The sequence below is a fragment of the Cyrtonyx montezumae genome, unplaced genomic scaffold, assembly GCF_038088225.1.
Source record: "Cyrtonyx montezumae isolate F1298 unplaced genomic scaffold, pur_monq_1.0 scaffold_6, whole genome shotgun sequence".
Classification (NCBI taxonomy): Eukaryota; Metazoa; Chordata; class Aves; order Galliformes; family Odontophoridae; genus Cyrtonyx; species Cyrtonyx montezumae.
The window spans coordinates 12,848,883-12,874,227 of NW_027072067.1; the positions used below are offsets into that span (position 1 = coordinate 12,848,883).

A 25,345-nucleotide genomic window follows, 5' to 3' on the forward strand; every position below is an offset into this window, starting at 1 on the left:
GGTGAAGCTCCTGAGCTGTGCTGCAATGCCAGGGCTGGGACACTGCCACATCTCTGCTGTTCCTGAACACCTCCTGGGCAGCCTGTGCCATGCATCACTGCTTTTTCTGAGAAGAAACCCCTCCAAATACCCAACTTGAACCTCTCCTGGTGCAACTACAGGCCACTGCCTCTTGGGATGGAAGCTGTTTTTCATAATGTTAAACTAACTGTCCTTCGTAACACACAAAAAAATCCCAAGCCCCCAAAACACTAGTTGCTCATTACCTTCATCACACCTCCTAGTTTGGGCCAACCCAGCTCTGAGATACGTCAGCATGGGGCAGTACTGCAGGAGAGGGAGAATAATTCACATTCTACAAGTCCTGGAGGGGTGAGGATGATGGGGCAAGCCCATAGCCTGCAGAGCCACTTGCAAAGGGACCTCCTGCGTATCACACCCCACACTGCACCTTCCCATATTGCCCTTGTCCTCAGCAGCCAAGGATGTGGCAGCAGGAGACAGCCCTGAGATCTTGTCCTGAGCTATCAACCACGCTCATCACCTTAGAGCTGTTGTTTTCCTGACTTCCCATGAGCTGAGATGGATCATAGCTCAGCTTAGCTGGGATTGCAATCCAGACAGTAATTTGTTGGCTATGACTGAAGTATTATAGTATGCTGCTGTCCCAGATGATATCGTCACAGATAGAGGGGACATTACCAGATCCACTCCTCACCAGAGAGAGCTTTCTGAACAAAAGATTGATTTAGGGACAGGACATGAGCTGGGCAGGGGGTTCAGGCCTCGCTGTGACTCTTCCAGGTATCTCATCTCTCTCTCACCTCCTGCTTTCTGAAGAAATGCCACTTACTCCGAGCTACATTCAGCATGGCATGACCTCCTTCCCTTGAAAACATTACCAGGGCAGGAGGCTTCTGCTTACAGAGTTAAGGAAAATATATTACATGCTGAAAGTATAGCATTAAACTCTCTACTGTTGTTGAGGTCTCCTGAAGCTTTCTGAATGGCAGTGCATTGCAAAAATAAGGTGAAAATCTCCTCCTCCCTGAATACATTTCATCTGTATTCAATCCTCCACCTTCCCCTTTAAGCTCCCACAGAGGGCAATGCACTTCATATGCAGGAAGGACATGGAAGAGAGTGCAGAATATGCAGTTGAAATCTGGATGCGGAGTGCAAATGTGCCTGCTGATCCACGGTGTTCGTGCTGCCCATCTCCAATGGCAGCCGCAGCTCTTCTCAGAAAGAGAAAAATCACCAGTGAAGAGATCAAAGGGAAGAGGAATGCTCAGAGCATTCTCACAGGATTCGGTGTTCTTTGCATTTTGCACTGTAGCCATATCAAAACTGTGCTGCTACAGCCAACCTGTTACTCCAAATGAAGGTACCATTGCATGCTACAGGCTATAGAACTGTGGCAGCATACACAAATAGAAACTACATCTCAAATCCCTTTCCTCCGCTTCTCTCTATTTATCAAGTCGTTTGCTAAGGCAGATTTATGGAAAGCAAGGGGCTGCAGCCAGTGCCCAGGGCGTTGGAAAAAATACTGCAACCATCCACGGGGTCAGATTGCTCTCCTTGCTGCATCTCCACACTGAAAAACAGCTCTCTTGGTGTCCTCCCTTTCCTCCAGCTGCAGCAATGGGGAAAAGCAACAGGAAAAAACACCCCTGAAGGATCAGCAGCACAAACCCCACGTGTGAAAGGACTCTTGCTAGGCACTGACACAGGTAGGAGAGGCACAGGGACCTGCCCTTGCTGCTTTGCAGGTGCAGAGAAATGAACTGCAGACCTTGTCACAACCCTAGATGGAAGCTAAGGGAAGAATTGAATCATTCTGCTCGCAGGCTGAGCGAAATCCAAAAATGTCCCCACCCCCTCAAAATGAATTCATTTTCAGACAGTTTTCCTTACTATAATTTCTGTGAACTAAAAAAAAAACAACAAAAAAAACCAACAAAAAAAAACTTCATTCTGTTTCTAAAATGTTCAGCCCGGTCCCCAGTTCTTTTTATTTTTTAAGCTTGAGAGTGGAGGTGAAGCATTCCTGAAACTATTCAGCTGACACCTCGAGTATCTCTGAAGTGCTTAATTTATCCCAGATTTGCATGAGCTGCTACAAAGAAGCTGTGCCCACAGAGACTGTTCCCCCCAGCCCTGCCCTCTGCATCTTAATGTTCTGGGACGTGGGGGCCAGGTTTGGCCACAGCTTACAACAAGCTTTGCTGCAGCCCTGCCTGGGCTGGGCTGGCTTCCCCAAGGCACAGGAGCACTTGCTGGTCTGCCTCTATCTGCTCCTTTCCCTGCTATGCTGATGAAAGGGGCACGGGCAACCCTCCCTCGAGATGCAGGTGAGCAACAGAGATCCAAAAGGGCTGCAGTGATTTCTGGCTGGCGAGATGGCCCTGGGCATGTCAGGGGCACAGGGACATCCCAGTGCTGGCAAAGAACAGCAGCTGCCTGTGCTGCAAAGTGCCCTGCAGGATGCACCACTGAAAACACAAGGGAGATTGCCTGTTCTGTATTCCACTGGGAAAAAGCAGCAATCCTCTCCCAGCTTCTCTGAAGACAATTTTTTTTCTTTTTTAACAGCAAATCGAACACTCATCTGTGCCAGATGTGTGCTTCCCATCACAGGTGAAGTGAATGAGTGGGCTGAGAAAGCAACCAGCCTCACTGGGCCAGATGCTGCCTTGGAGGAGACTGATTGAAGAGGGGACAAGACAAGTGTGGGAAGGGTAAAATGGGCTAAGCAGGAAATCTGCTCTACTCTCTTGATGTATTAATTTTTTCTCTCCACTTCAAGTGGTTTGCAGAATGCCTGGCTGTGCCACCACACCTCACCAGACCAACAGCATCCACGGGCAAACAGGAGCCCAGCACAATGCAGCTGCTCCTCATAAGCAGTCTCCTCCAACAGCAGCACTGGGGATGCATTGCACAGAACCTTGAGGCCAGAGCTGGCACTGACATGAGGGGAAGCACCTCCATCTGCACCCCAATCATCATGTAGAATTGCTCAGGTGCACACTGCTGGCAGCTCTCTTGTCTGCAAACTAGAAATGTGTAGTCTGGACTAGATTTCGTGTCTAGTCCAAAATGTACAACAAATAACTATTTGCACAGCACAAACCTTGTAACTTCTGCTTCTGAGCAGATGGGAATCCGTAACAAGCTTCATCTGGCAAAGCAGAGTCCTCTCCTGCACAATGCCCATAAAACAGCCTGTGGTTGCCACACAAAGGCTGTATCCTCCAATCAAGCTTGAGCTTATCTGGAGAAAAACACATGGTATGTGCCTCATGAGAGAAATGCTGCGGCAACCTTTGTTCCTCCAGCACTGACTGCCCAGGAGCACAGCTGGCACCTTCCTGCCTGCACCCTGCAGGATGTCCCTGTGTTTGAACGTGCATGGTTGAAGGCTGCCGTGAGCAGATCCCATGGCCTCAAGCCATTTCCCCAGGTAAGCCAAGCTGTCCTTTCTCACCCTTCCAAATGACTCCTGATATCTTTCCAATACAGTTCTATAGCACAGATCCCATATTCTGATGCAGTAGAGGTCTAACACATTATAGAAGGATAACATATCACCCAGTGTTTACTAGGGTGAATTTTTTCTGAGCCCTGCTTGCACTTGCTGCTACAAATGCAGTACTTTCTGCAGTGGCTGTGCTGGGGGCAGGCCAACTCAGATCGAGTAGAATCTATCCCTGCTAACTTCCAGTTACAAATGGTTTAATGCTATTTACACCGTTTCCAGCAGGACGTTATTTGACCCCATTTTTTCCTCTGCTCACCAGCACATCCTGCTAGCAGCAGCCTTGAGTCCACACAGCACTTACCCACACAGAAAGAGTTTTGTTATTAATGATTCTTATGAACTCTGTCTTTGAACAGCAATGATTTACTTCCGATCCATGTCTGGCATCCAGTAATTTCATGCAACAGTGGAGAGAGCTCCGCTTCTGCTGTGCACACTGGTGCAGCACAAAGCAGCACTGAGGCAGGCTGCCCGCCTCCTGCCCTTGCATCCCACACTGCCCTGACTCCTCTCAGCCTCTGCCACTCCCCCAACGCAACTGGAGGGATGCAGACAGCAGCTCTCCCACAAAGCAGGCTGCATCACTTCAGTGGCAGGGGGTTGGAGATGGGTGATTTCTAAGGTCTCTTCCAACCCAAGTCATTCCAAGACCACTAACTAGAATGCTACACAGCCTCACTGTGGGCCACACTCTGACATGACAAACCCTATGTTTTTGCCAGTACGTGTGGGAGAAAAAAATAGATGCTTGCTGCTTATTGACGTTGCTTATGTTTTCAGACTTTCAAGGGATGAAACTGCAACTAGCATTATGATTGGAAAGTTTAATGATCCCAATTATCTCCTTGAACATATCTTTGCCTCTTTTCATCCACACAAATACCATTTCTACCAGCTGCCAGGCATTCTCAGCTGTTTTGCAATTGCCATACCTAATGGCAGAACAGATTGACCAGGCAATGACCCTGAACAACTGCCTATGTTAAGTGGCAATAAAGAAGACCAGGAGTTGCAGGGCAGGCAGCAGAGATGCTCAGGAAAGGGCAGGGCTTGTGCTGGACATGGGCTCCCACAGTGCCCACAAGAGAGCCCCGAGGCATCCATCAGCTTCCTCCTCTCTTTTGAGGACCACGCTGTCAGTGGGGACTGCCCAAGGGAAGCTGTTGTACTAATCTCAAAGAAACCATGCAAGCCTCCTCATAATACTGCTGATGTAAATGGGAGCAGGTGCTGCTGTACACTTGCAAGCCATCACCATAATTTATTATGGATCCTTGATAGCACACAACCCATTATTTATAGCATTTTGCTCTTTACTAATCTAACCTGTGTTATTCCCCTCCAGCTTCGTTCACCCCAAGCAGATCCAAAACAAGCTGCTCTCCCTTGACCCGACAGCCACTCTCCTCCACAAAGTTATTTCAGAATCATTTAGGCAGTGGCAGCCACAGCTCTTTCAGCTAATTTACCCTCAATTGCTATTTAACCATCTGAGCACAAACGTCCCCAGCCAAAATCTACTGTGAGGGAGGAAAAGGCCAATTGAAGAGAAAACACATGAGCAGAAAGGTGAATGAAAAACTGAGTAGGAAAAGATGGAAAGGGCTTTTTTCTATATTTTTGAGAATTTGGGTATGCAGAGAGGAAAGAGACTCCAATCCACAAGGAGACAGCAGGAACCGTGAGGAAGAGATGCTGATGAGCTCCATGTAAAAAAAATAAAGAAGGCTGAGTTTTAAAATGATTTTAGAACAAAATAAAATGCTGTGACTGGCAAACGATATTCTCATCGGACATAACAGGCCTCACCAATTTAATTAATGTGCCAATAACTTCAAAGTAAAAGTGCATCTCGGTTTTGCGGCTATTTTTATCTTCTGTTCTCAGCTCTGCACACAGGCATGCAAGACTCCTGGAAGTCAAGCACATGCCTGCAGTCATTTCACCAGTGTTACACAACATGAGCTTGCCAGCAAACCAGCAGAAATATCAGCAGGACAAATGACTGGTGTTAAGAACAAATAAGAGACCATTAAATTACTCCACTATTACAATGTTATACTTTAAATCGCCCGCAAGACTTTCTCATTGCCATCTCTGAACTTAGCAAGGTGACTAATGAAACTACTTAGGTTTAAAAACCTTCCATAAAAGCCAAGGGTTTGGGGTCAGGTGTAGAGCCATGCTGCAAGGCTCAGATCACTTCCCTGCTGTAACTCAATGGCAAATGTGCACAGTACCCAGTTCTACACCATTCATGGCATGGACAAAGCACACAGATCCCCCCAAGCCCAATCTAACGCTGGCCACTTGACCCCAAGAGCTGCATACATCTCTCTTGCCTTCTAACTCTGACCGTGTTGTGTGAACTTCAGCTCAACATTGCCTTTAATATCAAAATACTCTTTGGAAGGAAAGCTGCTATGCCATCATACCCTCACTGAAACAAGAGGATGCGATTGCTTCCCCTCCTTCATTGCTGACTGCAATGGCTTTTATACAAAGGCTACACAAATGAATGATGAAGACAACAGTGCCATTACTACATCCCTCCCAACTTCTTATTGCCATCTTTTCCTGAGATAAAAGAACCAGGCAAAGGCTACAAGACACAAAGACTCGTGATCATGCCTGCTAGGAGACATCATTTTCCTGCATTACACAGCAAAGTCTCTTTGATTGAGGCCCACAGTTTTATAGGACATTATCAGAGCTGCCTTTCAAACACACGAGAGGCTGTATTTTAATCTGTCTTGCACTAAATTCCCCACTGAGCTTGCACTCTAATTTCTCACAAAATGAGCAGGATCAGATGTTCCAAAAGAACATAGTATATTGAATACGAAAACTCAACACTGAAAGAGTGGTAAAGAACAGCTTACGTAAGTTGTATTCCCTGTAGGTAGGGATATTGACACTGAGCCTTTGAAACACAGGAGATCTACTTGATTGATAACGTCACAATTTGTAGCTAGTGTGGTGGGAACAAATATGTGCCTGTTTAGGTACCTGTCTGAAGAAATCCTTGACTTCTCATTTTTCTTTAGGAAATACAGCTACTCTCTGTTTTTATTTTGGTCCTTTTCAAGAAGCAGACTAGGAGATTAACAGCATTTCAAATTCATGTGGTGCTTAGAAAGATTTTTTAGAAAGATGGACAGAGCCATCTGATATCCAAAGTTCTTCTGTATTAAAATGACATTGTCTACCACATCCCAAGCTGTGGCATGAAGTGTTAGTCATGTAGCACAGCAACACCGGTAGCCTGAAGAGTGAAATGCACAGGGTGGAAGAAAGGTCTGCTGAATAACTGTCTGGTTTTAAATAATTCTCTTCTCTGCAATACTCAACAACATATGGGTTGCAAAGGGGAAGAGGCAGCCTTGGAGAAAACATTTCTTTCAGAAATGAAGATTAGAGAAAACTCAGTAAAACATTAATAAGAAACTTTCAAAATATTCACTTAGTAGATGATGTACGTCACAAGAATGATCGCTCTATTTCAGACAATAACAAGAGCATTGGAAGAGAAGTGCATGGTGTTAGGCTGCAGCAGCTCAGAGAAAAGCAGCCCCAATGCTCAGACAAGGTATTCCTAGTGGGAAGGAAGACTCCGGAGGTCTGGCACCATCCTCCAGCACAGCCACAAAGAACCACTGCTGCACATCACCACTGCCCACGTGAAAGGCATTGAGAGTCCCCTGGGAAAGCGACAGGATTTCTGTGATAAAATACACATGTGAGGACTGAAAGAGCTGCAAAGTGCTGAGGTTTTCATGAGGAATTCAAATTAAAGACCTCCAAGCAAAATTCAATTCTAGCCACTGCATTGTTTTTCTAGTTAAAAGGGAGAGGCATTAACATAGCGCAGGGTCATGCACCAGTTATGTCTTATTAAGTATTCCAGCCTTCCTCAAGTTAAGCATCCCATATGGGTTCTTTTGCAGTTAGCAGTTAGTTGCTTAAAGAGAGAGAGGTCTGGATAACACTCCTTCTGTCTCTGAAGGCCTCCTGGGCTGATTGACAGGAACATGTACTGCAGGGAACAAATGCTGCTGAAATAAAAAACAAGATTGCTTTTTCAGAAGGGGGCCAATGGGGTCATTTCTTTGTCACGTCTTCTGCTTGCCACCTCTGGCTGAGGGACAGACAAAGAGGAGGGGTGACGTTATCCTTTCCTAATAAAAACACAGGACGTACTGAGGAACTACTTTTTACTTCTGATGGTTTGCACTGAGTTCAAAGCTAGAGCAATGAGGGATGGCTTGAAATAAACATGGTATTTTGAGAGGCAAGTCCCACCTCCAGGAACCAGGCCACGTGGAAGCCCAACTCAGAATCCTCCTTCCAACTCATCGCAGTTAAATCCTAGGCTGCTTTCTGGGATATCAGCAATAAAATGTCTACTTTTTACTTATTGCCTTCTGCTACCATACCCCAGCAATTCTTGACAGGGTTTGGCTTGGCTTGGCCCTGAGCAAACCCACTGGGTGTTGTGAGGATGTGCAGTGGCAATATGTGCCATGAAATCATTAAGGCTGTCAGTGCAAAGAGGTTTCCCTGAATTCAGCAACTCCATTTGCTCCCCAACTTTTCATCAGTAGTTTCCTCCCTGCCAACACAAAGGGAAACACCTTTGCAATTTCTATTTTGTGCCAGCCCAAATCTCCTCTCCAATGAAATGCTTTCAAGTTACATTTCCCTTATATTGTCACATTTAATGACACTCAAGAACTTCTGTTTCTTTAGCTTCTGCAAAACCTCCCCAGTGCTTCAGCATCTCTCTCCGTACAGCTGTGCCAGACAGAGTCCACCATCCTGCCCTTCCACAGGCTCTGATCCACTCCTGTGACAAAGCTGAACACTGGAAGCTGCCAGGCACCAGCACAAGCAGAACGCACTGGCACAGCTCTCCCATTTAAAAATCTGAGCATGGAAGTGTTACCCTTCCTAGAGCCCTCTGCTAGCCTGCAAGTCAGCATCAGCAGATCAGCTCACAGTTCAGTCCTTTGGATGTCTTCCCAACTGGTCCTGCTTGGTGACAGGAGTGGGCTGCTCAGCTTAGTCCTTCCCAAATGCAAGGTGGTGGCAAGGATTCAGAATGGTATTAATAAATATCCATTTGAAATGAGGTTTCTGATTCAATGAAGAACAGTCAGTCTGCTAAGAAGCAGGAAAGTTGTGCCTACAAATAGGCTGACAGTGAAAGAAGAGAATTAGCAGTCCTTAAATAGAGGGATTAAGGTAGACTGAAAATGTCAAGTCATTGATATTTCACAAGGTAACCATGGTTATTTTATGCATTCCTTTGCAGAATGAATGCAGTTGATGAGAAGTATTCATGGGCGAACTGAAACAAAAATACAACTGAGGAGATCTCAATGTTAATCAGTCCACAAAGACAAAAAAGAACATTCTCCTGACACCACACCACAAAAACAAACAAAAAAAACCCTCATTAAATAGAAGAATAAAAAACACTTTCACAAAGAATGAACATCTTGAAAATCATCCTGACTTCAGCCCTAATGTACCTGTAGGGATCAATAGTGCTGAGTAAGACAGATCTGGTGTGATGTATGAAGCTGCCCACGTGGCCCTCTGGATAAAGCACAACTGGTCGTAATTTAATTTGTACAAGCTGCTGGAAATGCAGGGGGATTCTGCAGCCCCTCAGAGCTGCCCATCGATGGTGTTTCTAACAAACAGGCTGTGTGTGTGAGCTGTCTCTGCTGTTGCTTGACATAATTTGCATCCTTCTTCCATTAGACAAGCAAGCTCTTGGTCACACTTGCCTTACTGGGTGGGGTCACCAGTCACTGGGATGATGGGAGAGAGCACCAGGGAGATCAGACGGGATGTGGGACAGGAAACAGCAAGGACACCTACTTGTGACAACTGTGTACTCCATCAAGCAAACCAAGAAGAACTTGGACTCAGACAAGCCCCCGTGGGTTTCTGCAGCAAATCAGAAATTAAACCCATCTCCAGAACCTCACAGTGGAGTGGTTCCCAGGAGTCAAAACATTTTGTGTGCCAGCAGAGAGCAGAAATGAGAGGATGCTCCTTCATCCCAGAGCCCATCTGCATACCGAAACCTTTCTTTGTCTCTTAAATTACATGCAACAGCAAACCACCAGTGACTGCTGACCTTTTGGTGAAACAAGTGACATCTGGCTTTGCTGCAGAGGCACCCATGCCCAAGTGCTGGGGGTGACATGGGAAGGACTCAGCACAAAAGACTTCTCCAGTTCCACAAACATCTCTGGTTAGCATCAGAAGCAAGCAATTCATTTTTCCCCTGCAAGTCTTCACTGTTGTTGCAAGATGTTATAATTTCCCTGCTAAACATCTGCTTTATGGATGTACCAGAGTCTGGTTACTGTAAAGGGGCTGTAAAACCAGAAGATATCCATAGTGGGGCCAGAACTTGAAGTTCCTAGTGCACAAAAACATACATCCCAACTGGCAGCTAACAGGGTTAAAACACCCTCTGATTAAATGAAAGCATCTTTAATTAGTTTAATTGACCATGCCTCAGCCAAGACCATCTGCTCAGCAGCATTTGCCTTCTCTTTGCAGGAGCGATTGATCAGCCATAGCTAGAGAATACAGCATTAGGCTGCATCAGATTTATTTTGTTTAATAGAAGAGCTAATTTGCTTTAAATTTAATTACAGGGGCCAAGATTGCGCTCTCAGTCCATAACAGCACAGAACACGGGCTGACCCTACAGCTAACAAACCCACACAGGCGTCCATACACGTCCTGAACAAACCCAACATCCAGTGCTGAGCAGACAGCCCTGACACAGACTGACTGCTGCGTTTTCCTCCCCAGAACACGGCGGCGATGCAGCACACCCAGCCAGCAGCACTGCCCCGTGGGACCACATCCCGCTGTAACCTGCTTTACCCCCGATCCTCAGCACCTCCTCCCTCCCGAGCAAACCGCAGCTCTTCAAAACGAAAGAAAGGCGATTCCCCTCCTCCTTGAGTCACTGCGTGTACCCACAAGGCATTACTACAAAGGGGGAAATTCTGTTTGCTTCCCAATGCTCATTCCTTTCTCAGTTTCCCATCCAGTGCTAAATCACGGCTGTCCTTCGGAGCGGCTGCAGCTGACAGGCACGCTGCGGCTGCCACGGGCTGCTACAAGAGTAATTACAACCCTGCAGAAGGCTGCGGGCTGCCATTTCTGTTTCCATGGAAATAAATACTGAATTACTGAAAACAGAGTATGATGCTTTATGGATTTTGAGGCTTTTGATCATCTTGAAAGCCCCTCAGCCTGTTTTTGTTGGTGGTGGCTTCGTTCTAAGGGGGCCGGGGGGATGACATGTTGGTGCGGAGATTGATGGAGTGACCAAAAGATGTTTCGTAGGAGGGAAAGGAGATAGGAAAAAAGCAAATGGGCTGAGGCCAATGCTCTGGGCCTTAATACAGAACATGGGCAGCCCTTGGCTCTGTGCCCTTTGCAGGGGTCAACAAAGCCAGCACTACTGATGGCCATTTCATAGACTTCGAGCTTCAGGATGAAGCAAGAATGAAAAGGAATCGCTTTCTGCTCTCCAAAAATCACACATGGGGAGCAGAAAAGATTGATCTGATGCTAAAAGCATCCCTGAAAGGAAGGCACAGATGCCCGTGGACAGGCAACCCCACGCTGTGCTACATGCAACCCCCAGCTCAGTTCTCATCACAAGGTGCAGCTGTGAATTTTTCATTAGAAAAAAAAATCAGTGCTCAGTTCGGTGAGGTATAGTGTCCCCACCACCCCCTGGGCAGCTGTGCCAGTGCACCACCACTCCTTTGGATTAGAAGGTTTTCTTAATATCCAACCTAAAAAGGATGAAGGATGGGTAGAAGGAGAGATACCACTGTAGTGGATCATCTATAATACAGAATTGAGCTAAAATCAAATATTTTATCTGGGAAAGAAATTCTAAATATCTTTTCCATTAGTCACTCCGGAATCAATTTTTTTTTGCAAGGGAGCTTTCTGCTTTGTAAGAGATGTCAGCCTTTGGACATAGCATCCTAATTGAGCTGTGTGAATAAATGTCAAAACAATGCATTCCAGTTTTGAACCAGCTCTGGTTGGTAAGATTTAGGTTGAAAAGCTTCCTAGCTGAGATCACGGGTCCTTAAAACTTGCAAAATAACTGCAGAGTACTGGTGATCCCTCTGGGTGATGCAGGGGCTTGATATGTGCTCTGTGCTGTACCATACACATGTGCATGCAACTTACACCTACAACCCAGATGGAGAGGAGCAGATGTTGAAAGAACATGACCTTCAACCATGCATTACTATGTGTTACTCAGCAGGTTTGACATGCCTATATTTAGCTACTTGTTTCTCATTCTAAGGGAATTAGGTGAAATTGGAAGCTTAGCACAGACATTTTTCAGATAGAACAGAAATGCCACGGGATGCTTCAAGCCTTGGGAGGAAGAGAAAGTCTGATTTTGCAGCCTATGAATTCAGGCAATGCTGCAGGGACAGCCTGAGAGCCCAGCGCGGGTGGACAGAAGCACTCAGCTTATCAGAGATTGGCTCTGGATGGGATCACTGCAGCTGGATTAACTGAACAGCACTCTACTGCATCTCTTCTTCAGAGTGTGCTAAAAATGACTTTTAGACACAGTATGAGATAGAGAAGTAAATCACTGCCCTACAGATGGGGAATAACAAGAGCACAGCCTGATTTCCAGAGATGCTGTTGCAATTCAGCCATCAAAGTCAGGGCAAAATAGAGAGCTGGGCCCAAGGAAAAGCTGACTGCAGCAAAGAGCCAAGTTTGGAAACGTCTAACACCTTAAAATAACATCTGTTTCTCCTGCATGACTCCTCTGCAGCTCAAGACAAAGCAGAAGTGCTAGCCTGAAGCCCTGGGTTCCTGACCACAACCATGAGCCTCCAATGCCCCTCTCCCTCAGCAGAGGAGCTCTGATGGAGCAGAAACATCAATCCACACTGTGTGTGTTATGCAAAACCAGAAAGCACATCAACTTTAGTGTCTGTTATTTAAAATACTCTAGTCAGAGGCTGTGCTTAGCAGCACCTCTCTCTGAACCCATTCTGCTACAGCACCACTTCCCATCTTTGTTTCCTAAAAGCTTTCCAATCACATCAGCCTCTTCTGCAGTCTCAGATCCTGCTGTATCATCTCTACCACATTAAGAACATGGTCATCTCATACCACCTGGGGATACTGCACTGAAAAAAAATCCCTCTAGAAATCCTCGTCCTGAACAAATGAAATATTATTTCAGATGTGAACAGAAACAGTCCCAGTGATGCAATCCTTATGCAATTAGTGAGTATGAGCATTAGAATTAGTCAGTAACAGGAGGACATGTAAGAGAAATGCCCCCTGCTCCACAAAGAACTTCAAGCAACTTTTTGGGACTCCCAGCACCATTTCTGCTCACGCTTTACATTACCCTGCCCATGTGTTCCTTTTGCTTAAAATTTATCCATAGAACATAGAACATATGTTGTTATTAAGAAATAGGTGACAGAAGCTTCAATCAGGGTATTAATAGAAGGATTTAAGTTCTACTTCCAGTTAACTCTGATGAAAAGAGTCAAACCACAGTAACTTAACTCAGTACCCAATCATTTTACCCAGCCCAAGTCAGGGAAGCAAAATAATTGGACTGACTGAAATAAATGGGGACTGAATTAGAACACTGAGTAGAAAGCAGGGACCATTTTCAGGCATCAGGGGCCACAAAGCTCACAAGGTGGGGTCTGAGCCGCTCACCCAGCTGCACAAGGAGCTCACTGCTGATCTGCAGGACAGGCTGACAGATCAGAAGAGGTGCTTGCAAGAAAGCACTTGTCAGGCAGATATGGCAAATGAGAATGATGAAAATTCTAAGCCAGGGAGGGGAGATAGAGAAGCTGGAAGAAAGCCATGCAGAAGCATCGCCCAGCTCTACCCATGGCCACAGCACATCTGAAAGTGCAGGACCTGGACCCATACCCTACCACCCCCAGGGTCCTCTACCACCCATAGGTGTTTCAGGAATTCTGTTCCATGACCAACACCAGCATTTCATCATAAGAGATCAGGAGGAAAAGGGGCAGGTTACCCAACCACTGCTCAGTGAACATCAGTTGCTGTGCCCAGCAGCTCTGCTGCAAAAAGTACTCCAGATGAGTGATGTGCAGCTTTGGATTGTGCTGGGAGCTTCCCATAGAACCTCATCAAACAAAATATCTTTAGGTTGATAGAGTTCTCATTATATCCTGCAACAGACTAACTAGGAGAATGCAGGAAGGAGTGGAGACCCACAGCAACTCCGGTGCTCCAGAGCAAGGCTGAAGCGCTCAGCTCATCCTTGCTGTGCAGGTACTAAGAACTGAGCAAATCCCATGCTAATATTTACTTCCAGCAGAAATTATGTCATTCTCTGGAAGCTCAAATTACAGGTTTGGTGCCTCTGAATATTAGAGATTCTTGGCTTCCGGAGTACAGCTAAGGCCTACAGCAGGAAATGGGTTGCTGCATACAAGAAGGCAATCTGCAGGGAGCAGCCAGCACAAATTGCCACTGGGTTCAAGGTGCCAGCCAGGGAGGCTCTCATAACCAGAGATCATCTACAGAGCAGCACAGCAACGATCAAATACTGCTTTCTGCATCCCTGGGAACCACAGAGCAAGGCAGTAGGATTACAGGCTCACACAAAGCCATCGAAGTTCCTGAGCTGTGTGCAGGTCAGGGAGGATGGGAGACGGCTTGAGTGAGTACAGGTTAGACAAAACAACTGCAAAACTGGCTCAGCTCTCAATCCACCACTGACAACACCATGGTTTTGATTTTACAGAAGTTCTCCATCAGGGGATGGAGGCACAAAACCTGGTTTGTAAGCATAATTTACAAGGACTGATGCAGCCCTTGCTACCGCCTTTGCTGTGAACAAGCCTTAGTCAGGGATGTTTATCCTCTCCCCGCTCTGCCATAAAGGACTGAGATGAAGAACAAATGCGAGATAATTGAGCTCCTTACAGGATAAAAAAATACATCCAAAATAATTTTGCACGTCTTGAACAAACTTGGAAATGTCTAGACAGAAGACAGAACTGGTCTCAAATGTATTAACTCCAATTAGAAGCTGAACCCCATAATTACCTCCTCCTCAGAAAACTCTCCCCAGCATTACCATGCCCTCCCTGTGACTGTCACCCTTTATCCTGCTGAGATAACAACACACAATGGAAGGACCACAGCCCAGGCTGTGGGCAGAGATGGAGTGAACAGCTCTGCAGCACCCAGCTAAGCATCCCTGGGGAACTGGATCTCACTGACAGGGAGAAAAGAGGTATGGGAAAGATTTGTATCCATCTGGGAACTTGGTGCAACCAGAGCAGTGCTGAGGCAGTGGAGATTTGGGATGCTCTCTCTGCTTTGGGAAGCAACAGCCATGGGAAATGAGGTGCTGGTCTGCAGGCTCTGCTCTGTGATGTGCTGCTTCCCCTCTCCCCTAAACAAGGGAGTTTACATAAGACGTTCACCCTCAGGGTAGCTGAGCTTCCAATGCTAATAAGGTTATTGTGGGCTGCAATAAAGTGCTTCTGTCATTTAGGTGAGTGATATGACAGCATAAAGGCAAGCAAGTCACAGCAAAACAGCCCTCTTGGGCACCATCAAAGACCTGTTCCACCAGACACAGAGCTCAGGAATTAAATTTTCCCATCTCAGCAATTCTGTGGGATTTCAGGAAAGAAAAATTCAAAAAGACCATCCAAAACATTTACAGAAACCCCTAAGAAACCAACTAAGAGAAAAAAAACATAAGCAAGAGAAGGAGGCCTGCTTTGACTGCCAGAACAGAACCGGTTGTGCACAACTCCCACCATGAACCAAAATGCTTTTCCTTCTGGAAGTTCTCTCATTTGGTGCGACCCAGAGCCACCAGTTTATAACGGTGGTATTTTCACTGGCAATCACTTCCCCCTGCACTCGGAGGACGACCTTACCTGACAAGCGTTGTACAGCAGCTGGTGCTCAAATTTCTTGATCCCCAGAATGTTCTGGAACATCTCGTAGAGCTGCTCCTTGCTGAGGATGAGCTCAGAGGCAGCGCTCGCTGTCATCCTGGCCTGCTGCTTGCGGGGATCCTCCTCACCACGGTAAATGGCATCAAACTTTGCCATCCAGGAGCTCAGGACCGTCTCCTTGCTGAGGCCATCGATTTCGGGCAGGCTGCGCACCCTCTTCTCAATGTGCTTCTTGAAGACCTCTCGGGAATCGTTGGCTGAGCACCCCCCACTCTGCACCATCCTTGCAACACGGTCGCTTTTCAAGAACACCTGTGAGAAAAGGCTGATTTCAGATGGTGTTGGTCCAAAGTAATCCCCCTTCGCTCCTGAAGGACCATAAATACCATTTCACTGGGCAGGAAAAGCACTAACTCATCACCAGCATGCTTTCTGACTTCACACTCAACAACCATGTGCTGCCAGACTGACAGAGGTTGCTTCTGTACTGAGAGATGTTAATGAAATCAGATAAAGCTCCTGCTTTGTGTCTGCTAGAACGGAAACACTGATGCAGTGTAGGTCTTCAGGTCGGATAAGCAAACATCCTTCAGGAAAGAAGGATTGTATTTTGCTCTATCAAATGTTTTAATACTAAATAACTATGTCCACCAGGCCAAATTCTGCCTTGTTAGTAGGAGTCCAGTGTAGCCAGGCATAGGGAAACCTGGCAAGGACCAAACATCAAACTACTAAACCAGAGGAGATCTTTGCAGGCTGCCCTGCAAGATGCAGGACGCTGGCAGCAGGAGGGAGAAGACAGCTGTTGAAGGTATTCTTGCCACTGCAAGAACAGAAGAGTCTGAACATAACATGGACCAGCACAACAGAAGATTCCATGGGAGCCATAGAGAGCCAAGGGCTGATGGGGTGACGGGAATGCTGTGCTGGCACTCCCCCCTCCAAGCCCTGAGTGCAGAAGGGCGATCAATGCCTAGTAAGAAGTGTTGTTTTATTAATGATGCTGAGAACTGATGAATGCAGCAGGTTGGGAAGAAGCTGTGCCAGACCAGGGGTGTATCTGTCAGCTCTCAATAATTAAAAAGCTCAAGGATGACCTAGGGACATGGTAGGACTTCTGTAACGCTCAGCAACATGGTACTGTATGTTCCCAGAAGCTCAGTAACACAGGGGCCCATCAGGAATGGAAGTGGGACCAGCCCAGCTTTGGGGACAGCCTGTGTGGAAACAATAGCAGCACGCCCTTCTTATCCTTATGGAGCTTGAACACTAGCAACAACATCTTGGGTATGTGCAGGGGCTTTCAGGTTACATAACAGGTGAGAGCTATCAGAATCACGCTCCCAGCACAGCCTGCAGCCAAGGAACTGCTGACTGTTGGAGACGGCAGGAGGTCGTGGCCAACATTCCTGCTGCACACAGTCTCATCTTGCAACTCTGGAACCAAGCCTGGAAAGTTGCTCTAAAGGACAGACAGGGAAGCATCACGCCTTTTGGGGGACTCTGGAGCTGGTCAGAGGACACTTTCAGACAGAGTCACCAGTGAAACTGGGATGTACCTTGTCTGTTTTCAAGCAGTTTCATTTTCCTGCCCAATAATCTCATCTAAACAGATTCTGCCGCTCTTACATCCTAAAATGCAGCTCACGCCATCTTGAAAACTTTCTCTAAGAGCATCTGTTCAGCAAAGCTGTGATAAACTGAGGATCCATTGGCAATTTCTTTTCTGATAAGAGATCTAAATTACTCTCTGCTTCCTTCCTGTATGGAGGACGATGGAGAAGTAACTATTAGGCCAGTCTAATAGAGTTAATCCAGGGATAATTTGTGCTTTCCTACCACAGAAGCAGCTGCTGTCTTTTTTTTTTTTTTTAATACAGTTAAAACTCTCTTCAGTTTCAGTATCTGATTTTGGTCCTCTCAGATTCCACTTCCACAGAAATATTTTATGTAGGCAATTCAAAATCTTCACCTTCTATGGCAGAACAGCTCTAGGGAGAAAGACAAATGGTTTGCAGACAGGCTAGAAAAATATAATAAGCAACCCTCCTCATACAAATCACAAATTCTGATTTCCTTCAAAAACAGAAGCTCTTTCCCTTCTGAGAAAAGATTTTTAAAAGGGCAGCACGCAAAGAGGTGGAAAAAGAAAGACACAACTCATCTTTAGCACAATTATGAAAGATGTTCCACATTCCTTAGTGACATCTAGTTTTGGTGATGTACACCTACCTTGCTCCTCCTTTGTTTTAGAGCACTTGAAAGCATGTGCAAAGGCTTACCAAAAAGAAAAGAGCCACTGTTGAGTTATGGACAACACATCTGCACACACTGAGCTTCAAAAATCTTGTGGTATATTGAAAAGGAAAAACTGTCAACAAAGCATCAAAAAAAGTGTACTAAGAAGTACAAGGAGTCCATTCATTCAAAATTTGACCCCATCCATAAAAGAGGTGAGAACAGTGATTCACATGAACAGTGAAATCACTTCTGCTTACCTCATAGTAGCTCTGGACTGCATTTATGAATGCTTCATCTGCCACAATTTGGGTTTCTCCATTGAGAAAGGCCTGGAAACGATCTTTGATTGTCTGGAGTTGCTGCTTACTGATCTGCAAAACATGCCAAAAGGTACAATGTTAGTCAAGAACAGTTTATATATGAAAAGAAAAAATACATACACACTTCTACTGTACCTCAGCAAGGTGCTCATGACACACACTTTTGCTCCCCCATGGGGCCAGCAGCAACGGGAATCACCCACGTGTCCATACAAGCACACTCTTTATCCTGCTCATTTAAGAGCCACGAGCTCCTGAAATTACTCTGAACATCATTTCTCAACAACTCCACCACCACAAAACACACTTTTACTGCTTCTAATACAAAAGACTTTTACCACTTCAGGGACACCAAAGTCAAGAGCAGAATGCTGCACATATACTTGGCTTGATAGAGACAGTATTTTCTTCCCCCATTTAGCCTCTCCTTGCTTTACTGAAGATGAGGTCTCATCTCTTGGGTGTTTCTCATTTATTTATTTGGGCTTGTTCTTTTCTATTGGTTTGTCACAGATGGAACCTCAGTCAGGACCAGCGGTGAAAGAATTTGATGCTATTTAATACCAATTCAAGGGCAAATCTGCCCTCTTTATCCAAGTAAAGACTTTCATTGCTGTACCTTCACCGCTCAAAACAGTTTCTGTCCAGCACACAGCCAGTACAGCTTAGAAGACAACTCTAATTTTGGCACAATGACATCAATAAAAGGTTCACAGGTCTTTATTTCAGCTTTTTAAGATAACATGCCATTATTTCACCAATTTATCTGCCAATTTAAAAACAGATGTAGCTAAAAAAAAACCCCACAACATGTTTTGAGCTCACTGCACAATGTTACAGCAGGTACATAAGTAATGTACCAGCAATGGCAGTAAAACATTTTAAGATGCAGGTAACACTCATCTGAAGGGCTGCAGGGATTTCAGCGTTGTTGCGTCTGGTTTGCTATGCGCCTGCTTCAGGTTTGAGGATAAGAATTAATTTAGACAAAAGAGAAGGAACAAAACAAGATGCATACATGACAACTTCAAACTGAAAGGGAAAAAAGAGAAGTAAAAATTAGGTTAATTATTTACTAATGACCAAAAGGTCTAAAGAAAGGGTAAGAGGAGCATTTTTTCTTGCTTGTATGCCAGCAGAAGAAACCAGTCCATTAGAATGGATGAAAAAAATAAAAATAATGGCTCTAAAGGTCTAAATGGCTTCGAATAAAGCATCAAAAACTACAGAGATCCAAACAACTAGAGTATAATGAAGCCTGGTAAACACAGCTAGAGATAAAAAGCAGGAGAGGGAACACTTGGAAAATGTGACGATAAATATCAGTGCGTCTAGATGATGCACCATGCATGGTGTTTAGGGACTGCAGTAACGAACACCATGAATACTGGTAATTAATTCTGCAACACTGTGCAGAGGAGAGTTAGTGAGCAACGGCAACCAAATGTGATAATTCGGTATTAGTTTATCCTGGTGCTTATGGAGAGGTGTTCATCAAAGCAACATAAAACAAGACTGGCTATGCTCTGCTGCAGCAAGCAGGCAACAGCCTTTGCTACCATGTGAGTGCCAGAAAGAATGGTTAGTCCCAGCCTCAGGATGGCGCTCAGACTTCACAGGGTCTGATGTACTCAACAAGGCTCAGCATCACTAGGGCTGGAGCAAGAACCAACCCTCTAAACTGACCCATCTCAGCTTGGTCATTCTGAAACAAGACCTGCAGAAAAGCACTGCCAAGAGCTCCTGCCCTTAAGGCTGGAATCATTCAGTTTTTGGATAGAACGCTCCACCTGCCTTGTCAGACACCTAAAACTCTTCATGGTATTTGCTAATAGCACTACAGATAGCACAAGCCCTTGGACAATACCCACAGCATCAGATGTAGAACAGGCTCCAGACTTATCTGAGCTGATGGAAGCTCCTGATGGAATTGAAAAGAAAACTGGGTCAGCAACAAGACAAGAGACAATGCAGCGATCAAGTGGGAGATACCTGTGGGAAGGTGCTAGGTCTGTTTTTATTAAGCATTTAATTATCTGGAAGAGGAGAAAATCAGGACGTTAATTAAACGTATTGACAATGTTGCATTAGCAGCCATTGTGAATGTCAAGCAGAAACAGTAAAAGAATAAAAGCCACGAGAAACCAAGAAAACGAAGAGGAAAACTGCAGGCAACATTGAAATCAGAGTGCCAAGACACAAGACAAACTAGGAGTGCAGATCTCCTGAGCTAAGAGGCTTTTCATTAAGGATTTTATCAACGTGCATGACATTTTTATTATTTTTCCCAGGTTATTTCATAGTACAATCTCCACAAGACTTTGCTTGTTCAATTCCTGTAACACTACCTAGCAGCAATACTTCCTGCTCCTTCCTCAACGTTGGATCGTCTACTCTCGAAATAAATGATGCTTCTTGAAATACACAGAAGCTCCCAATACTCATCTGGCACACAAGCTCCCGGGGGCTGTGGAAATGAATCACCGGGTTTTTCCTCTATCGGAGTGTCAGTTGCCTCCTCCTCACCCCAAGCTCTAGACACAGTTTCACATCCGCAGCAAAGGAGAGCCTCTGTGATCAGCACAGGTGCAGTATGGATCAGCTCATAGCTAACAGGACCCTCAGTCTTCCACCAGGCTGTGAAACAGCACTGCTGTTATTGATCTGGGTCCATATTACTGTTACAGAAGTTATTGAGAAAGTCAATTTTAGCCAGAATTAATTGCTTTTATATTAAACTTAGTTTTGGCAGCACTGTCTGTTGTAAACATAAAGACAAAAAGAGCCGGGAGGAAACAGGAGCACTGTGGTGGCTCATAGAGGTTTATTCTAATGCGCTTCCCTTTATTTTCCATCCCTTCCTGCTTTTCCCACAACCCCTTGCAAGGCCCAGCAGCTTTCACACAAGAAAAAACAGTGATTTCTGCATTGACAGAAACTGCAGAACGCCCTGCTTGCACATACTGACTCTGGGCCCATGTTCACTCCCCAGGTCACTGCTGCAGTATGTTTGTACAGTGGAGCATTTCACAGCCTTTATGTAAAGCACACACGTGCTCCAGCTGCCAGATAAACATGTGCATGTTAAAACAGTAATTAGTTGACCCAGGGATGGCAAACTACTGGTGCTGGTACCAGTCAGGGCACCCCTGGCACTCTGGCATGAGCAGGCGACTGCAGGGCATTTTGGCAAATGCTTGGCAGAGATATTCCCTGGAGCAGCACACGCTCTTGGGAAGAGTTCACCAGCAGCTGGATCATCTGGGCATCCAAATGCTTCCTGCCTTCCTGGTATGACATTAAAGAAAGAGAAACGGCATGCCCAGAACAGCCCAGTGACCTCAGAAATGGGGCAGAACAAACTCTGGTACATGCCATCCAGCTCCTCACCACAGTCCTAAGCAAATCATGGAAAGTCAGCAAAGCAAGATCCATCTTGTCCAACAGGGACTTCAGTTAGCCTCTGAAGAACCAGATGCATTTACACAGAGGGATTTCAGAACCAGGAGCCTGGAAGCCCTTAGCGCTGCAGGCACCGTGTCAGGATCAGCACCCCCTGCATCTCACAAGAAGCAGCTGAGCAGAAGACCACAGGGAATTCCCTGAGGCAGCATCTCTCTGTTGTCTCAGAGAGATCAGCTTGCAGCACACAACTGGGAGCAGCATAAAACTCTATTTCTTTAGTACACCTGCTGTTCCAGTACCACCGCAAGGAGGAATATTTAACTGCTCAGCAGGCTGTCGTTCTGGGATTGGTTTTGTAACGTCTAATAAATATTTTACTGCTCCTCAGCACCAAGGAATTTAGGAGAAAGCTAAAGCGAGCTTTTGAATGAGCACCCCTCACTATCAGTGTTTCCACAGTCAGAAAGTTGGTCACAGCTTGAACTATGTACAAGGAAGGGATGTGCTAGGGGCCAGTGCAGCAGAGCACTGGACTTGGGGGGCATAGACCTAAGGGTAAGCCATCATGGGGGGCAACCCTGTACTCCTGACCCAAAGGAGCTAGAACAGCTGCTTCAGAAGTGGCTTCTCTTCAGAAGCAGCTACATGCACGAGAAGACTGAGAACCTCTCACAGACAGAGATAGTGAGCTGTGCAAGAAGAAAGCAAGCTACTTTTTAGAGGGACACTTTCAACTCACCATTTGAACTATTTTCATCTCAATGTTCCCACTCCAGACAGACCTTACGTACTGCAGAACTAATCGTCCTTGCTGGTTAATGTATACAGCAGCTCACGTTGACTTGAAAGCGTTGATGTGAGGTAAAGATTTCCTACTGACACTTCAGATCTGCGAACAACAAACAGTCTTGTTTCCGAACAAAAAGGTACGTGTGTCCACCACCACTTGAGTTATTTTCGTACCTTTCTCATCATTAAGCTCTGACTCTCTCCTCCATTCCACAAGCTATTTTAAGAACACTTCTTACTGAGCAGAAGAGACGGACAAATGAATGGAGACTAAAGGACTCCTGGTGTGTCCCAGCCTCTGTGAAAAGTGCCATTTTCAGCCTGGCAAAGATAGCAGGGGGTGGGGGGTGGGTGTAATACCTTTGATGCTACTGAACAATACAGCAGGAACCCGCGAGAAGCTTCCAGGCACACAGGGCTGAAGTCCTGCTCACATCCATACGCTGCTCTGCTTCGAGAAAAACTGTCAGCCCCGCAGAAGCAAGGGCTGCCATCTAAAGCAGCTTGAGATGGAGTTAATGGAGTGGATGTGGAAGCACAGGTAAGTCAGAGAAAAGGGTCTTGCCAAAGGCAGATGCTTTGCAAAGCACCCCAGCATGCCAGGGCAATGGCTAAGAGCAACTCATCATGCTTGAAGTTTTCCCTTATCCTGTGCATGTGCTACGGCTTCCAGGAAACAAACTGTAAGAAAGAAAACACTCTCAGTTTTAGAGACCTAAGAGCCAAACATATCTGCGATCCAGCAGAAGATGTCTCCTTCAGACACCACTTGAAAAGGGTTCAATCAATCACTCAAGCCAGAACAGAACTTGTTTTTAGATGAAAAACAAGAGAAAAGGTGTGAAACTTTAGCGTACCTCCTCCTCACATTTCCTGCTGAAGTGAGTAATCTCAGATTTTACAAGGGCACGTTGCTTGGAGCTGGAAGAAAAAGTTTGGTAGAAGGTAGTTCGGTCCAAGGCAGCAAACTGCTGCTAGAAAACAGAGCACTGCATTTGCATCCCCATTGCTGTGCAGAGACATGAGGCATGGGAATAGGCATTTGCATGGTGCCTGGTACGTACCCAGATAGTTGAGAAAGGCACTAGGATGCATTATTTGGAATCATAATGACTTCCACTGGAAAAGGTTTATTATTACAATTGTTTTTGCCTACATTAATGAAAGGTACCATTAAAGATATCCAAATTTTCCAAGCCCCTGTATTCAACCAGAATATTGCAGGAGGCTGAAAATGGAAGAAGCAAACCTGGTGACTTTTATCAGGCATCCCAGGGAGGGGCTGAGAGCCCCACAGGGATACACCTCCAGGTCTAGTTTACCACAAACAAATTTCCAGATCTCCAGGCTCATAGAACACTCACCCAATAGGGGAGGTTGGAGGAAGCAGTTTCTAGTTTTCAGAATAGTTTTTCACAATAGTTTTCAGAAACTATTTCTCAGTTTCATTCTGTAAATAAAAATAAAATGCAGCCATGGCAAAATTGTGTTCATCACAGTGCACATGAAGCACACATGCAGGTCCCACACTGGTGCCTGCAATGAGGGCAATCAGCTGCCTGCATGAAATCAGGTGTGCAGCTTGATAACAGTCTTTATGATAAGAGAAAGGCCATTTGCTGGCTGGTTTTGTAGCAGGTGGTCTGAGCTCTGCTAGAACCCTTGTGAGCATCTGGCAAGGACAGGAGGGATATCACTACTTCCTGGGAGAATGTCTCTTCCTTTGGTGCCTCTAGCAGGCATGCTGGTTTCCTTACACCTTTTGGTCTCCTGCTCAGTTTAATTAGAGCCAAATAACACCCCTCAGTGATGCTTTCTGTGCTCCAGAATCCTATAGAAGTAAAAGCAGATAAATTGGGACTGCTGCAATCCGGTTCCCCAGTGCCCACCCATAACTTTTCTGGGCAAAGGAGAGATACCAGTTGGAAAAACCCAGCTTTTCTAACAAGCAAAAAGAAATTTTGATATAATTATTATATACATAAGCACCTAAAGTCTGGCAATTTTCAACCATCAGTTGTACACAGTCCTGCATAAAGACCCTTTACAAAAACAGCTACACATTCAAGACTTTCTCAGTTACAGCAGTGAGCTGTTTTAAGGAACTCTCTGCAATGGAGTGTAACGAAGGCTGTCCTTCTTCAGGCTTGAGGCAGGGTAATTTTAAGGGCTATAAGTTCCAGTCACTTCTCCTGGGAGTCTCTCTGTTTCCTGCTATCACTGTGCTGCTGGCTGGAAAAACCCTGAAGGAGGGATGGGAGTGGGCTGCAGGCAGAGCCCCATCCTGCAGAGCAGGAGGAGAAGTGCCTTTAGTTGCATCTGGTATCAAGTGTCTGTGTGTTGAGAGTACAAGCCAAAACCCCCACAGAAAGCAACAGAGACAGTGCAGATTTCAAGCATATAATTTCAGTGCTGGTAGGAGCAGAAAATATGTGGGCATAGAGAAGGAGGAAAAAAAACAAAATCAAATTATTCTTTGTGAAAAGCAGTTGTGCTGGAATTTGCCTAAGGCGTTCTGCATCCTGGAGCTGCCCTTCAGTCCCCAGGTGCTCTAGAAGTGGTGATGGAAACTGTAAGAGTCAAAAAAAACATGAAAAAGGGGAAAAATAAACCCTAAAGAATGAGCACAATGTATCAAATCACTACCTTCTTGTTTTCCTCCTTCAGCAAGCATGTGGAAGCAGCTATGCCATGGCAGCAGGCTTGTGCGGGCAGCAGAACACAGAGCAGGAATATAGCTCCTGGGGCAGGACCCTGAGTGCTGTGATCCCATCACTGGCAAAACAGATCCCACATCACGTGTGTGCACACAGGTTCCAGCAGCTCAGCTCACCTCAGCCCTGCTTCAAACTGGAACGGTGCTATTAAAACCTCAGCCTACATCAAACCATTAGAGATTTAACTGTTACCTGCAGAGACTGAAAGGGAAAACACTAAGCTTAGATGTTCCTCAACGTGGTTATTTACCTGAGAGACTCCAAAACATTAGATCGAGCTGGGTGCTCCATTCAGGGTGCTGGGTGCTCAGCCAG

The 25,345-nt window shown here is 45.7% G+C and overlaps 1 protein-coding gene across 7 annotated transcripts in view; it reads right to left on the reverse strand.

Moving 5' to 3' along the window:
- Positions 1–25,345, reverse strand: part of CADPS (calcium dependent secretion activator) — a 170,979-nt gene that overhangs the window by 127,184 nt on the left and 18,450 nt on the right. For all 7 annotated transcript variants that reach the window (XM_065749919.1, XM_065749921.1, XM_065749917.1 and 4 more), the window contains exons 2-3: positions 18,057–18,170; positions 15,538–15,870 (exon numbers count right to left, since the gene is read on the reverse strand). In XM_065749919.1, coding sequence (XP_065605991.1) covers positions 15,538–15,870; positions 18,057–18,170 — 447 coding nt within the window. The remainder of the gene's footprint in view (positions 1–15,537; positions 15,871–18,056; positions 18,171–25,345) is intronic.